We start from the raw sequence: 13920 nt of genomic DNA, 5'->3' as shown, positions 1-13920 counted from the left end.
AAAATAAACATGTTCGTGTTATTGAACTATATTGTATAACCCCAGACTGCATTTTGTAATGATAATATTAAAATAGTATTATAATAACGTTATACTAATATTATTCATTATTATAATGTTATAATAATATTATTAAACAAAAAATTACTGTCTGGGACCATACTAAATTTTTAAATATTATGAAAACTAACCTATTGGTAATAAGGCAGAACGTATTACGTCTATACCATGTATTAAAATTTTGTGAACCGAAGCAGGCATGTAATGCCATGGGTACAGCGAAATATAAAGCTCCGCAGTCTTTAAAGTATAAGCCTCAAACTTTTCTAAACTGATGTCATAACCACTGGACATTTTCTTTAAAATTACCCCAAATCGTTTTATGAGTTGCAAATCTAAATTTGATGGCATTTTTTTTTGCTGTTAAAACATTATCATAACTCGAGTATATATTTGCTCTTCGTTCCTTAGCAGATTTACGAATATTTATGTGCTGTTGCTTTGTAAGTTTATTTTATATTAGAAATGCTAATCCTTCGTCAAAATAATATGGCATGATGGCATTATCAATTGACAGTGAAACCATGTATGATTTTTTAATTTTTAATGCACGATTTGGAGAGGATAGTGATTCGTTGACTATATTACAAGCCGCTCTTTTTCCTGACACGTGTAATTTGTTTTTTGCGGCAAATAATATTTCTGGAGAAGTATACGATTCAGTGAGTTTTTGAATTTTAAGTGTTTTATTTCTATCAGAACAAACAGAAAACAATTTTTTAGGTCTGCTGACATTTGATAATGATATAGATGGTATAACAAACAGTTTTTTTTAGCTATTCGACATTTGTTTGACTAAATCTACTTATATTTCATGAACTTTTTATCCAAAGTTTGCTTAAAATGGCTGCAAAATTAGAAATCGTTGACTTCATTTCATTTTCATATTATTCTTCCCAATTGTCAGCATTATATATTTCTTTGATATATTGTAGTAAAAGTTGTTTAGATACCACACTTCTTGGATCCAGAGGCCCCTCTGTTTTTAATAATACAAACAAATCTTGGTACACGATTTTGATATTTTCATCAATAACTGAAATGTGATAATAATAAGCGTTAAAAAAACAAAATTTAAAGGGAAATAACAGATATGCTAATCACAGACGCAACTCGACGCAGATAAAAATGATGTAATTGAAAAGCTAAGAAGTTTTTGAATAATACCTATATATTTTTATATGATCATTTTGAATCTCTTCTTAAATAATGTTTTTCAAAATGTAAAACCACTACTAAAAAAAATGTGACAATAGTGACTAGTGACTAGTGCTGACAACTTTCGGACTAAACTCTATTATCATGGTGTATCAAACATGTATTCAACATCAGTCTGAATTACAACACATGCATTTTCACACAACTCATCTGCACAGGGGTCACCCAACTATGCAATCCGTTCGACTCATCAAAATTATGCATCTAGTCATCCACCAATTGTGTCCAATTTTAAATCTAGACTTCATTAATCTAAATCACGTATTCGTGTCACAAATCACAATGTGGTATCTTTTGCGACAGTAGCCACTCGCCTCGGCTGGCAGTCGCAGTCACTCAATTTATTTCAGTGAATATAACCTATTGTAGGTATCTGAAATAAATGAGAATATTCAGAGATAATACAATTTTAAAAATCAATGTTCAGCTATTATGATTATAATTTATATCTGATCTAAACATTGTTTGAAAATACATATTCATTGAAATACATTTCATATGTAAAATGATGTAAATTTATAGTATGGAATTAGTAACATTATTACCTTATATCTTTCAAGTTGGTATTCAAGTGAATTATAATAAAGTTCAATGACTATAAAATAATAATAATACAAATTTAAGAAAACTTAAATGACAATACATAACTGCAGATATGCCTGACCTATAATTTCCACGTGAATCATAAAGTGCAATAATATTCTATAGTCTATACGTCAATCTAAAGGTGCAATGTTATTCTACGTTATTATAGTATCACAATGTCAACTGTGGAAATTAATTTTCAGGTTCGTCTGACATCTGCGTTGCAGGTGTTATTATCAGAGCACTTTTAACGTCTTCAGCGACCGCAGCAGTGGATAGAGTCGTCACGTGTATCCTATTAGTTTGGCTATATGACGAAGTCTTCGTTAATACACCAATCGAATAAGTGGAACCGGGCTTCAAGTCGTTTATCTGAAATGTAAAATGTGTCATACTATAGTCTAAAAATATACGGTTTATAATTTTATATAGTTGTTTCCGCCGATCGCTGTATGCATTTTAGTATTTATAATAATATAGGTACTTGCCTATACGTCATATATTATTCGTTAGGTTAGTTAGATCGTAAATCTATAAAAAGTTATATCTCATAATTACCGTGCAGTTATAAGTTGGAAGTTCTTCTGTTATCGGAATCTCTAAATCGGGTTTGCTATCACAGCATTGATCGATGTCTTTGGACGAAATCTCTTCGGTGTTCACTATGAACGATTTCAACACACCGTTGAATACCCACGGTATGTCCCATTCCAGTGATATGTGCGTGGAGCCTACGTCTGTTGTCCGGAGATTTTCCGGTTTATCTGCAACTGTTTGTATTTGTTGTTGAACATATTGTTATTTATATTTTTTGAGACCAATGACAAGGTATATTATATACTTACACCCGTCGTTGAAATTGCAGACGACAGATGCCGTAAAACCACCTGTGGGATAGTCTATCGACTTGGCTTTTATCTATATAAAGTACACAATATTACGAAATTATATAAAATAGTTATTAACTAAAACCTTAATTCGTTGAATAGTATTATACTTTTATGGTGTATTGGTGGTTTGGTATTAAGTTCTCAAAAGTTGTGCAGTATAATTTTTGCCAAACAACGCATCTTTCGGGTTCTATGGTAATTTGCTTTGTATTATTCATATTCTCGTCGATTGCGATGACGATAAAACCGTTGACGATGTTTTCGTCCGGGTAACTCCATCTGATGCCAATCGATTTGCGCTTCAAATTTTTCTTGTAAACCATTAATTCGTCCACTGGTTCTAAAACTGAAATGTAATAAAAATAATTTTTAATATATGTACATATTGTTGTGGTTTTACGTATAGTAGGTATAAATAGTACATCCAGTGGTGTATTCATAGGATTGAATGAAAGGAAATTGCAGTAAAACTATTTTGTATTATTGTAGGCTGTAGCAATATGTACTCGTATAGCAATAGAAAACCTTATTACATTTAGTTTTGGTTTTGAATGGTATCAATAATCCTTGTTCCGAGTTGTATCCATAATTCGTTAGTACGTATAATTGCAGTTCGTATTTGGTACTGGGTTTTAATCCGTCGAAGTTCACCGAGTTTTGTGTAGTCGAGTTTGATACTTGCGTGCCCTCGTCAATATCCTGTACATTATAATACGATATAATATATTTTTAAATTTACATACAAATCAATTTACGTTGCTAATATATGGAACAAAAATAATCACAAAATTTTAAATGTATATATATAGGTATTGGTATTGAAAAGCTATAATTATGCTAACTTTAAGTATGACTTGGTATCCTTGAAATAAACCATTTAGTTTAGAACACTCAGTCTTGTTTATCGTCCAATTGAAGTATGCGCTTTGATTGGTTATGTACGAACCATTTTCGTCATTGGTCATTATAGGAATTAATTTTGGATCTATAATAATATGATGAATTTATCAGGTATTATAAATAATTTTGAATATATTCATTATTCAATACTAAAGTTTACGAAAACTACTAACTAGAGATAGGCGTTTTTACGAAAATAATATTAGTATTGTCGTTGTAAGTATATCCTTTAATTGTGGGTTCAACTTTTATAACATACTGTGTGTTTGGTATCAAATCCCAGATTTCGATTCGCGTCTGATTGTAAACTAATATCGATGTCCATATATTTGCTATGATCTCGTTTGAACAACTAAAATACCTATTGATCTATGCACAGGATTGAAAATACTTTTTAATATAGTAATTAATAGTGTAAACGTTTAGCCTGCCTACCTTAACGTTATTAAATAATTACATATAACATAATATGATTATCATACCTTGTATTTAATGTTATAATGTAACGGCGTATTTGCGTATTTTTCGTCAACATCCCACGTTATTATGAGTGATGAACTTTGGTTTAGATTGGCTTTTATGTTTCTTATTTGCACAAATCCTACCAAATGAGTTTGCAAATTAATGTTTTTTTGCGGTAGTTAAATATAGGTTTAGGTATAATAGTAAAATAAATAAAAACGGTAGTACGGTAGTAGGTGTCAAGAGAGGTCGTCGTAATGGATGGGTTAAATTTGAATTCAAAGATATAAAATAATTGCATATCAAAATCGATTTTGAGAAAAGACAGTCAGCCTTTAATATAACTAGGTATAATATGTATGCGCCGCGGAAGCAATGCGAAAGCAGATCCTGCGGCGTCGTCGGTTAAAACAGGAAAAAAAAAAGGTATAATATGTATATTTTATGATACCAATTATAGTGATTAAAGTAATTTTCTTGCTATTAAGTATTAGTCATTTGTACTACAGTAGGTTAAAGTAATTTTCACCGAAACAATTGCATCTGAAAATGGCATTGTGTGTATAAAATATTAAGGCTGGGCAAATTAACGATTTTTTTAACTTGTTAAGTTAAAAGTAACTCGTATTTTATTCATTATCTCAGTGTAAAGTTAAAATTTGCTAATTTGTAAAAATAAAAAATTCCAGAAACATAATATTATACTTTATTAGATAGTTTTTCTTTACGCTCGAAAAAATTACTGGGAAAGTTTAAATTGATACATCAATGATCAAAGTAAAAACCCCATTCAAAAATTTGCATTTTTCTTCGGACGAAAAATTAATTTAGATAATTTTGAAACAAAGGAACTTATTATGTTAAAAGTTAATTTGAAAAAAAAGTAACGAGTTAATTAACTTAACATTTCAACTTAATTTTAACTTTTAACTTGTTAATGCCAAGCCTTGTAAAATATAATAATATATTGATATAATATACATTAAAAATTCCAAGTTTATCCACGAATAATATTTTTAATTATAACAAAATAACTAAAATCGTTGATCTCCGTTTAAATATCTAATCTCGTCCAAATTTGAACCTAAATATCAATAGGTAACAAAAATACCGTGTATATATTTATTATTTAGAATTTTTCATCAGTATGAACTATAGGCATTGTTGTTTTAAGTATTCAACCTTAAGATATAAAAGTTGAACATTTTATAAATTCTTAACTACAATATAATTTGCAAATATTTGAATTTTATATACTTAAATATAAAAACAGCGACGAATGCCTGTGGATCTTTAATATTTCTTAACTGCTATTATAATGCTGTTTTGCCTTATTGAGGAACATTGTATTAAATGTAAATGCATTAGATTAGGTGAGGTTAGTTAGATCGCCTCAGTTTTTCCTTTGCGACAACTTTGAAAACTGCTAGGAATATTTTACATTTGACATCCTCAAAGCTCTAAATAGTCTAACTAGATTAACTTTTCTACCAGAATAGATGCTGAAGTAGAAAATCAAAGCATTTTCACTGCGACATCCTGCACTTACCCGCTTTTTTCGTGATAATTTTGAAAACTGCTGGACATTTTTTACTTTTGACACCCCCTATCAGAAAAGATACTGAAGTACAAAATCGAAGCATTTTCACTGCTCCAAAAGGTGATTACAGATTCAAAATAAAAAAAACATCCACTCAGAATTTTAAATTATGTTGCCTCAAATGTTGTATTACGTACCATAAGGCTGAGTGTAAATATATGATATTTCAGATGCTTTAGCCTGACCCGTAGCTGATATTGCTGTTACTCGAACTGCGTATTTTTCACCATATAGTAGATTTTTAAATACATATCCATGATTATCATTGGATATTACTTCTTCTGAAAAACCTTGTTGCTGTAGAGGTGTGTTCACCATCATAAGTTTCAACAAGTAACCTGTTATATAGCAGTCTCCTTCGTTTTGATCATTAAGCTACAAGATTACAGGTAATAACAAAGATAATAACATAATATATGGTTTCAAACTCAACTACAAAATAAAATAACCATAAGTCACTCACATGCAGAAACACTATATAATATGAAATTGTATTTTAGTTGTTTACCTTGTTCCAAGTAACATTGATGTAGTCTGTACCACTCAATAAGCTTACATCATAATTTATTTTTCTTGAAACTATAATTAAAAGAAAAATGTATGTTATTGATTGTACTATTATAGGTACTTTTTTGTTTTAAAATGTCATTAATAGTTTTATTTATATTTAATTTATTGAGTATTATGTATACATAGGCACTTGGTTGTGTAATTCACTATTTGTATATCCTCTTTGTTGGAATTTCCGTCTTCTGCAACTAGCATCACACCAAAGGAGTATGATATTCCTGGTTTGAGATTGTCTATGATTTCTATAACGGAGTTTTGTTCTCTGATTTCTTTTAGTTCCAATTGTTTGAATTCCGATTCATTTGACGTGGTCTATAAATATGGATAAGATATATATTATATTTTTATTGGTGTTTGAGCATCAGTGTTTATGTGGGGCAAGGATTCGTCACTCACAACCCGTGTAATCACATAGTAATCACTATATATAATTTGCATATATTAATTAGTATTATTATCTTCTTATTGTATAAACACCATTAATATTATTGTATCATGTGAAAATAGTCAAAACCCAAATCTGTACATCATACGTATATGGTATATCCATAGATATAGATAGCCTAGGTTAGGAACATCTTTTAATAAAATTAATAAAAAAAAAGTCTAATTCAAGACCCTATTTTGTTTTTTAATGGGTAAATAATTATTCGTTTTTAAAATATTATTACTTATTAGGTGCTTTAAATGTTTTATGTTTGTCATTGTATTTCCTTAATATATATATATATACATTGTTGAATGTACCTAATACGCGTGTTTTATAATATTTACCTTAAATATGATTTGGTAGTAGACAGAGTTAACATTTCTACTGCCTTGTATGTTTTCTGAATTAAAATCAACTTTCAATTTTAGTGACTTAAAATCCGACGACTCAAGCTGTGGTGGAGATTTGAGCCACGGATACTCTGCAATCGAATTATACATTATCTTAATTTTATTCTGAATACCGTAGAGAGTTAATCTTTATAGTTTTACTTTCTTTACAATCCGGTGCTATGTAGCTAGTCGCACATCCTTTGTTGCAAACACCGGTGTAAGCGTCACATGATGTTGAATTACATCGCTCTGAACATAGTTGCTTGCAATTTACACCGTATGTACCGCTCGTACATTCTGCTCGTAAAAGATTCATTAATCAAGACGTATATAGTCACAATAATACAATTTATATTTTATTAATAAAGCCTTGATCTATGTGCACTTTATAATAAAAAAATGCTTTAATTTACAAAATTAAATATTTAACGTGCATTAAAACCAATAATGTATATTTAGTCATTGAACACATTCATTTTCCTAAAAATGCAGTGAAACCGAAAATAAAAAGCCTTACGACTCTAAAATATATGATGATATGTTATTCAAGAAAAAATGTATTCACGCACATATATAACTTGTAGGCAAATGCATGTAAATCTGACCTCCTCTTATATTAACTTGTATCTGAATACGTATAATAAATTATTTTTAGCGCACTACAGTAAGTACCTGTGGTGCAATCGTCTCCTATATATCCAGCCGGACAGTTGCACCCAAAACCTTTGGTACAAAACATCATCTGCCGACATTGTGTTTGACGCATTGAACATATTCCGGTGCAGTCAACGCCAAACTTATTCGGTCCGCATCCTGATGAATATATTAAATTTTAATGTTATCATGTCGCACTATTTTTATTTTTTTTATTTAAGCACCAAAGCACTTTTGAATTCAAATGTATGAACATTTTAGTGACATTTTCAAATTATTTACCGTGTTCGCATGTATTGCCTTTGAAACCGGGAGGACACGTACAACCGTTTTTGTTTGAAAATCCTCCGTTAGCGCACACTGAAGAAGGTGATATAGATTCCATCTGCTGCGTATTGACTAAAATTTCCGATATATTAGCACAAATGTAATATAGGTAGAATGGGAACACCAATGATTCGACCGCGGTAAAAATTAACCATACAATTTTACGTTTCGTTTATTATACACACCCCTTGTATTTATTTGTCTTAAGTTTTAACCTATACAAATGTAGTTCATGCAATCGTACGTGGAGGATGGAGAATTTTTGACAATTTTCATTCCCCACACACTGCAGTGGTAGTGATTACGGCGAAATTAAGCTGGGGACAATTTTACCACCAAGACAAAATGTACCGCCACCGCTGTAGTGTATGGTGACCTTCATTACAGAGTCAACTGCATTCAAGTCTTGTAAAAAATAAAAATGCATTTGACCCTATATAGTGTCCCGTTCGTCGAAATGAAATTGTAATTTATATTTATAAACATTTTTTTGTTACCGCTTCCCAACAACTATTCATAGCTTACCTAATTGACAGAATATTTAAAATTTTAAAATAGATTTGAATGTGCGTCATTCCTTACCATCAAACGGATAAACATTAAAGGTAAACCATGTTCCTTCATATATCGTGCTTCGTAACTCTTCTGCAGTTACTGTCAATATTTCTTCATTTTCTACACAACATAATATTATTATCATCATAAAATGAAAATGTACACATTGGAAGTAAAAATTAAACAAAATGTAATTTAATTGAAGTTTGAAAAAAAAATGTATGATACCGAATTACCCATGTATAAATTAACTACGAATGCTTATTACCATACTCGTCTGTACACTGAGCTATTCGTTTGATTCCAATCTTACAACCTTCTTCGTATTTTGTATAATTATTCAATACATATCCACGATATTTGACGTACGTGTAATTTTGTATTGTTGATGATTTCTTTTCGAGATTAAAGTATAAAGTATATGTTTTGTTTTCATATAACCAATCAACACTTTTGAACAATGCCGTTTTTAGTACTTTCTGTAAAATATAAAGTTTAAATAAAATCAATACTTTTTTATACTTACAAGTATATTATATAACATAAACGTTTTATTCCTATTGGATTTATTTTTTAAAAAAAATTTTAGATTCCGAGTAAAACGATAAATGTATTGATTTTACAATGATATGTGTTTTGTTTTTTATTTATTTTTTATTTCATTTTTTATTTTTGTGTCTGTCATCATCTTTTAGAACAGTAAAAGTGCTTGGATTTTCATCAACAGTACCTTTTCAGTTTTCTGATAGGAAAGTGAATCTAGTAGGTACTTTGGGGGGGGGGGGAGTCAAAAGTAAAGATTTCCCAGTAGATTTCAAATGCGACGTGAAAAACAAAAGAAAATTTAAGGAAAACCGGGAATTTCTACGCAAAATCTGTTTTCGAGAAAATCGATTTTGGTTTTTGGTACAACTCTAAGAAAAATTACCGTAAATGCATACAATTTTGACTGAACGTTTATGTTTGCATTTTCTATACACCATAATATTTTCAAAATATTTTGATTTATTTTGAGCTCTTTACGGACATTTTCAGTTTCCAATTTTATTAGTTTTTTTTTTCTAAAAATATCAATAAAATTTTATTTGTTGGATAAAAAAGCTTGAAAATTTAATAGAAGGCTCCTAGTATATTGTTTCAAAGGCAGATGAAAAAAAATTAAAAATCCATAGTCACGGATTTTTTTTTTATTAGCATTTAAAGTTCGAATATTGACAAATATGTAAAAATCATGAAAATTAGCAAATTATTTTGAGTTAAGAATTCGTAAAAATTTTTTTTTTTAAATCTAAGATTTGAAAATGTAATACAAGATTTTGTATGGGCGTTTGAAATTCATATTTTTACAAGATTTGATGTTCACTTGATTTCTCACGTAACGATTTTCTTATTTTGTTGTAATTAAAAAACGAATGACTGTAGATACTTGAAAATTTCACTGAATGTTTATATTAGCATGCATTTTCTTTATACGTTAAAATTTTGAAAATAATTTGACTCTTATTGCGCTGTTTACAGACATTTTCGGTTATAAATTTTTTTAGTTATTTTTTCTAAGATCGAATTTTGACAAAATTTATCAAATTTTAATTTGTATAATTATTTCGTAGTTAAAAATCTATAAAATGTTCAACTTATATGTCTAAAGATTGAAAATGTAAAACAAGATTCCACGTAAGTAGTGAATTCTGTTACCAAAAAATCTAAAAATACATATGCACAGTTTATATTTATAGTAATGTTAAGCTGAAATTTGGACGAAATTACATATTAAAAAACCTGGAATAACTATTTTAGTTGTTTTGTTGTGATTGTATAATATTATTCGTGGGTACTTGAAACTTCTAAAGTATACTATTATATATCTATGATAGTACCACGGTTTGTTGTTGACGTATGACGCGTTACCTAATGGATATTGTGATATAAATAATTTGGAATTTATTATAGATACCTATTATAGGTCAATTTTTATTTTAATATCATAAATAAGTATATATATGTCTCATACCTAGACTGATATACCTATAGGGCTGTTCGATTATTTCGATTAACGATTCTTACGACGATTATTTTACAGTTTTTATAAAATTCAATTAATCGCCAAATAATCGAAATTCAATTAATCAATTAATCGAATTTCCGATTAATCAAGTAATCGAATTTTTCGAATAAACAATATGATTAATTGTTGTTTTGACGGTTCGAATGAACTTCCATTTTTAGCACTTAGGGAATTTTGTATTCTATTCCATTTTGAGTGTCTCCATGTTTACTTTACGCCAGCACACTAATCTTCATTAAGAAAAATTGATTAATTGGTTAATCAGGCATTAAAAAAAATCGATTAAGTAATCGGTTATTCATTCATTAAAAAAATCAGTTATCGATTAATATATAAAATGTTATAAAATCGATTTTTGGTTTGATTATTAATTTTCGATTAATCAAATAATTGATAAAACGTGAAAGTAATAATCGAATGTTAAAAAAAATAATCGAACAACCCTAGATATACCGTCTCCGTTCAGAATCGTTTTTCTTATACAGTGATATTATATCATTGAATTAAAATTGAATACTATCGATTATACAATGACCCACTTGTAACTTACTGTACAGCAGAGCGACATCCACTTACCCACCTTTTTTACTATACATTTAAAAGATGGTATATTTAATTTTCATATTTTTCCGTGAAATTGTATTCGATTAATAAAATAAAAACGCTCCAAAACCTAAGGAATTATGTGTTTATAATATAAGTGTACCTACCTACTAAAAAATACGTAAAATAATGTTTTTGTTCTTCTGTATAAAATGTATGAGAAGTGACTTGGTACTTTTAAATAGAATATAATACATATAATAATATTATATAGGTCGTAATTTATATTTAAATACATGTATAAATCCAAGTTACCGATTCCTTTATATTAGTAGAATATATATCTCGTTTGTAAGGATCATCTTCATCAGTTAAGTTCATTTTAAACGTACATTTAGACTCATCTTCTAGTAAATATGATACAGATATACACATTTTCATTGAATTCCTTTGTTTCCATTTAATTTTGAACGATTCTGCATTGCTTTTAGCATTCCACAATAATAATTCATAATCGGGATGGATTTGCAAAATTTCATCTGTAACAATAAGGCATTGAGTACCTGCATGTAAAAATTTAAAAACCTAAGCTCATTTTATAAATATACAAATAAATACTGACTGAACATTTTTGAAATGATTTTAATGACATTTTTATATTTCTATTTAAATAAACTATATTATTTATTGCTTCACTATTATGTAATGTACCTAATGTATACTTATATAATTTAGAACAGATTTTATCACCTTATATCTACTAGCATTTTGATACATTTATCAAAATTTTAACATAAAATTCAATATAGTAATTTACGTACCAGCCATAAATAATGTGGAGATGGTCCATTCTTGTGTGTTGTACTCAATTTGGTTTCGCGTGGAAACAGAATTTGGATATTTGCTGTCGGCTATGAATTCTAAACTTTTCTTATCAGAACTCAAAATTAATCCATTAAACTCAATTGGCATACCAATAGCATTAGTTCTCAAATGAATTTTTGCATCATAGCACCCGAAACACTTGGTTACATTGGGAAGTTTTCCTGAAAAGAGTAAATTCCATCATGTTAAACTGTTAAAAATACGTTTGTTATTAAATATTTACGATTGCTTTCTTCTCCAGCATTATATCCCGACGTTGTTTTATAAATTGTTGTGATGTCATAGTTATCTGAGAAAAAAATTTCAAAAATATAAATGAATGCTTTGCAAACATTCAATAAACATTCAATATAATGTAATGGGAATAAATCAAAAAATGTAACACCAAATTAAAGTCAGCACAGGGAACTACAGTAATGTATTAATTTATATAAATATTTATTAGGTTGGTACCCTTATAATCAAATCAACTATAATTATAGAGGTTGTATACTTCTATAAGGAATCGATGAAATTGGTACTTATTAGAAACTAATTTATACGTTAAATTATATCAATATACAATACTCTTATATATTTTATAATTGTAAAAATTCTTATGAGTAGTTGAATTTTAATAATATTGTGACTGCTGGAAACATAGTTTTCATGTATCGAGAGTCATCTACTCATATGTGGCCGCCTCAGACATGTATCACGGTCGACAATCACGGATCAAGATCCGAAAGCCGGAGTTCCGTGGGTTTTTTATATAATTATTCTTAGAACAGGACACATTTGGACAAGTAATATATGAGTGACCTACAATGAAAATAAAAATAAAAACCTCAGTAGGGGGGGGGGGAATATATATATATAATATTAGGGAACGGATTTTATTTTAGTATAAAATCAAAAATATTTAAATATATATTTGTTATTTTACTTAATAAATATTTATTTATAAATGTATAATATTTAAATATTTGAATTGAAAATAAGATAGATTTATTAAATAATTAATTAAAAAATATTAAAAAATTTTAAATTTATTCTGAATCATCTAGTCTTTAGTTAGAAAGACAGTTAGAAACAACATATAACATGACATTTTCAAATGCTAAGTGGCGGTGGTTCGGTCTTAACATTGCTTTGTAACGGTTGAATGACCTCTCCATATCAACGGACGTGACAGGTGCATATTTTATACACATTATTTCTTTTGGAGTGTATTCAATTTCTAAATAATTGTTATTCGGAGTTTTGTTTAATAGTATGTCTCTTATTGACATTACAGTATTAAATCCTGAGTTTTTTTCCATACATTTTTTAATTTTGAATTGGTTAAGACTCCAATTTCTCCAGGAACACGTTCTAATTGCTTTATGGCGTTATCAACTATTTCTAAGCTCTCCGTTAGTGGCATTTTAGAAGTTTCTAATTTTGAAATAGTATCAACTAAAAATCCAAAATTAGTTGAAATAAATGCTAAATTGTTTTGCAAATTTTTACTTTCTATGATATCAACAGTTTTTTTATTGCCATTGCAGCATCAGAATCTAAATTTAAGACAACGTTTCTAATCTTTTCAAAGTTATTTGAATAATATAATACAGCTGATAACCACGTACCCCATCGGGTTATAATAGGCTCGGGAGGTAGAGTTAAATCCAAGGCTGGGCAAGTTAATGATTTTTTTTAACTCAGTTAAGTTAAGTTAATATGCATCAATAACAAAAAGATAAAAGTTAAAAGTTAATTTAACTATAGGTTAACTCAGTTAAGTTAAAAGTTAATACACACTT

At 28.7% G+C, this 13920-nt stretch overlaps 1 protein-coding gene across 1 annotated transcript in view; it reads right to left on the bottom strand.

Moving 5' to 3' along the window:
• Positions 1-1775: 1775 nt before the first annotated feature.
• Positions 1776-13920, bottom strand: part of LOC100167115 — a 16046-nt gene continuing 3901 nt past the window's right edge. Inside the window, exons 2-21 of the mRNA XM_008185975.3 lie at positions 12360-12425; positions 12073-12297; positions 11567-11790; positions 8912-9122; positions 8671-8763; positions 8044-8160; positions 7780-7920; positions 7267-7404; positions 7060-7196; positions 6408-6597; positions 6224-6294; positions 5853-6090; positions 4136-4254; positions 3827-4022; positions 3596-3738; positions 3287-3452; positions 2861-3099; positions 2709-2781; positions 2422-2633; positions 1776-2235 (exon numbers count right to left, since the gene is read on the bottom strand). Of these exons, the coding sequence (XP_008184197.2) occupies positions 2056-2235; positions 2422-2633; positions 2709-2781; positions 2861-3099; positions 3287-3452; positions 3596-3738; positions 3827-4022; positions 4136-4254; positions 5853-6090; positions 6224-6294; positions 6408-6597; positions 7060-7196; positions 7267-7404; positions 7780-7920; positions 8044-8160; positions 8671-8763; positions 8912-9122; positions 11567-11790; positions 12073-12297; positions 12360-12425 (3179 nt within the window). The 3' untranslated portion in view covers positions 1776-2055. The remainder of the gene's footprint in view (positions 2236-2421; positions 2634-2708; positions 2782-2860; positions 3100-3286; positions 3453-3595; positions 3739-3826; positions 4023-4135; positions 4255-5852; positions 6091-6223; positions 6295-6407; positions 6598-7059; positions 7197-7266; positions 7405-7779; positions 7921-8043; positions 8161-8670; positions 8764-8911; positions 9123-11566; positions 11791-12072; positions 12298-12359; positions 12426-13920) is intronic.

The sequence above is a fragment of the Acyrthosiphon pisum genome, chromosome A1 (assembly GCF_005508785.2).
Source record: "Acyrthosiphon pisum isolate AL4f chromosome A1, pea_aphid_22Mar2018_4r6ur, whole genome shotgun sequence".
Taxonomy (NCBI): domain Eukaryota; kingdom Metazoa; phylum Arthropoda; class Insecta; order Hemiptera; family Aphididae; genus Acyrthosiphon; species Acyrthosiphon pisum.
Note: the sequence above shows the minus strand (reverse complement) of the source record. Positions and strands in the feature narration are given on the sequence as shown.